At 42.4% G+C, this 2934-nt stretch overlaps 1 protein-coding gene across 1 annotated transcript; it reads right to left on the bottom strand.

Moving 5' to 3' along the window:
* Nucleotides 1-371: 371 nt before the first annotated feature.
* Nucleotides 372-1782, bottom strand: LOC134630311 (putative nuclease HARBI1). Its single transcript, XM_063477499.1, has 4 exons — nucleotides 1242-1782; nucleotides 1053-1165; nucleotides 856-967; nucleotides 372-775 (listed from the first exon to the last, which is right to left on the bottom strand). The coding sequence occupies exons 1-4, from the start codon at nucleotides 1672-1674 to the stop codon at nucleotides 393-395; spliced, it is 1041 nt and encodes a 346-aa protein (XP_063333569.1). The 5' UTR covers nucleotides 1675-1782; the 3' UTR covers nucleotides 372-392.
* Nucleotides 1783-2934: the final 1152 nt, after the last annotated feature.

Here is a 2934-nt window from a genome sequence, read left to right as displayed (position 1 = left end):
TCTCCAACAAACCTTTCCTCAGTAAGATGTTCAGCACTGATTTACAACCAACCTAAGTAGGCATGTACTATGAATGTCAATGCTATTTTCTGTGTTTCCATAGCTCCCTGTAAAGCAGCTGTATAAGAAATATTTGATCAAGAAAGTAAAAAAATGCGACTTGGAAATGGAGCACTTCAAGCAGCAGATCCAAAAGACCAAGATTGAGATTTTACTGCTGGAACATCAGTTAAGGGTGGCTGAAGTGGTCAGAGATGGACGAATTATTTCAGTGTTTGAACAACATACTAATATACTTATTAATACTTTGTGTACAGGAAATACAGGCGACCAATAAAGCCAGTTGAACCAAAAATCTGTTTATTCTTCTTTCAACATGTTGAGGTGATGGGTCAAAGGAAATGATTGTGACATATGGTGTCTCTGACTGCTCTTCCATCTTGTATGTCCGTGGGAGGGTCAGGATGTTCATGGTTTGGATCACTGCTGATGTTTGGTTCAGAAGGACAGTGTTCTCCTCTAATTGTGGCAATGTTGTGAAGAATCACACATGCCACAATAATGTCACATGCCCTTTCTGGGGTGACCCTGAGTCTGTGAAGGCACTGGAACCGGGCCTTAAGCATTCCGATAGTCATTTCAACTCTGGCTCTTGTCCTGCAATGAGCCAGATTATATCGCTGCTGTGGGCCCGGTTCAGGGTCAGGGTAAGGGGAAAGCAAATAGGGTAAACATGGATACCCCCTATCACCAAGCAAGTAGCCAGTGAACTCTCCTAAGACAGAAGGATACACTTCAGTTCAAATGTCCCTGTAGCAATTGGTCTTTATATATTTTAAAGTATTTTCAACTCACCATGTCCAAATTTTGTGCTCAGTGTACATTCACGAAAAGTTTGTGAGTCATGAACAGAGCCTGGCCACTTGGCTTCCACATTTGTGATAATGTTGGCAGCATCACATATGATCTTCACAGTGCAGAGAACACAAATTAGCATCCATTACTATAATGAAATCATTTGTTAGTTTGAAATGCTACAGGGAACTATGTACCTGTACATTAATGCTGTGGAAAGACTTCCTGTTCACATAGTCTCCTTCATTTACTGAAGGAGCAATGATTGGAATGTGAGTGCCATCTATACAGCCAATCACGCCTGCGAACCCTGAAAATAAATGTAAAATCTAAGTAGTAGTTCAAGTATCACCACATCATGAATTAAGTTTTGTTCATCCTGATACCTGCAATTTTGTGGAATCCCTCTTTGATAAATCTTGTGGGTCTATGACCGGGGAACACCACAAACGAGTACAGGAGACGTTTCAGTGCAACTGTAACATTCCTGACTGCCCGACAGACGGTAGCCTTGGAAACGTGCTCAGCGTCACCAGTATTATACAGAAAGCTCCCGTTTGCAAAAAAACGAAGTGCAATACAAATAATATGTACAGAACTGAGAGAATGTCCGCGATGTGTCACGTGAGCAATATAAGGCCTGAGGATGTTATTCAAATAAATTACAGATTGTGCTGACAAACGGTAACGTTCACACAGAAAATCATCAGGAAATGATAAAATGTCCAAACGCGCTCTAATCACTCTCTCCCGGCGGAGAGCTCTGCGGAGAATTTGGGCTTCAACATCTACTGGCTCTTCAAGGAAGGGGCACGCCATGTCTGACACTTCCTACAGTCAGGTTTCCGACAAAGAGGCGGAGAAAGTCAGGGTTAGTTGAAGTAAACCTGCTAGGGGGCAGGTTAGCTTCACGGAGTGTGTCGTCATAGTAACTCACTCAGAATTAATCTAAACTCGCGTTGTGAAACCGAAAACCCAGAGTTTTCGTTAACTCAGGGTATACTTACTCAGAGTTTGCACTAAACCGGCTTTCTGAAACAGGGCCCAGGGGTCCGTTCTTCGTACCTCGCTTACTACATCCAAGATCAAATCATCGCGCTAACCTTGAGCTCGCTAATCCGGTTCTCTGAACACACCTGTTGTTGACGATTAGTATAGCTGGATGAAGTAATGTGAGATCACTGGGTGGCTTAAAAGGGGCTACGCATCGATAGTAGAAACATTGATCGGCAACCCTGTGATTGGTCGGCGAAGATGTCGAAGGAGCGCGCTCAGTATTTCACGGCAGCAGAGCAAGAACTCTTGATTGAGGGATTTCAGGAGTTTCAGAGTCTAATTAAAACGCAGGGGAACACTGCAAAGGCTGCAAAAGCAAGGAGAGAGGGCTGGCAGAAAGTTGCTGACAAATTAAACTCGTAAGTAATTCATTATATTACATTATATCATGTGATATTATATTATACCACATTATATTATATTACATCATATCCTCTTTCACATTAGAGCCACAACAGGACCCACTAGAACATGGGAACAAGTAAAAGTGAAATATAAGAATATTCTACAGAATGGTAATATTTATTACTTATATTGCTTTTAGTCTCTTGAAAAGAGACCCTGCAATAACCTGTTTGTTTGTTCATAACAGCAACCAAGAAAAGGGCAGAGCAAATAAAGACAGGTGGTGGTCCTGCACCCCCTCGTCACACCCCGGCTTTTTGTACCGTGACATTTATTGACATTGTGGGTTTTTTGTGTGTAGTTTTACATAACACTCCATCACTTTTACCTGTTCCCATGCAAGGGGTGACTGAAGCATGCACAGTAAGTTGGGAGATATATCTATCTATCTATCTATCGAGAGAGAGAGAGAGAGAGAGAGAGAGAGAGAGAGAGAGAGTGTTAAGTAAATAACAAAAAAAACGATATCTCTCTATGAGCACACTGTCGCGCTGAGCTAAAGGATCCTGTCTATCCCGCAATATACGCTGAATTCTGAAGACTCTCCTTATCAATCTTGCACCTTCCGCAATGGGTTGCTCGCGTACAAACGGACAGGACATGGCTGCGACAGACTTC

This window comes from Pelmatolapia mariae, linkage group LG7, assembly GCF_036321145.2.
Source record: "Pelmatolapia mariae isolate MD_Pm_ZW linkage group LG7, Pm_UMD_F_2, whole genome shotgun sequence".
Lineage (NCBI taxonomy): Eukaryota > Metazoa > Chordata > Actinopteri > Cichliformes > Cichlidae > Pelmatolapia > Pelmatolapia mariae.
The sequence above is the reverse complement of the archived record's forward strand: the minus strand, read 5'-3'. Positions and strand labels throughout refer to the sequence as shown.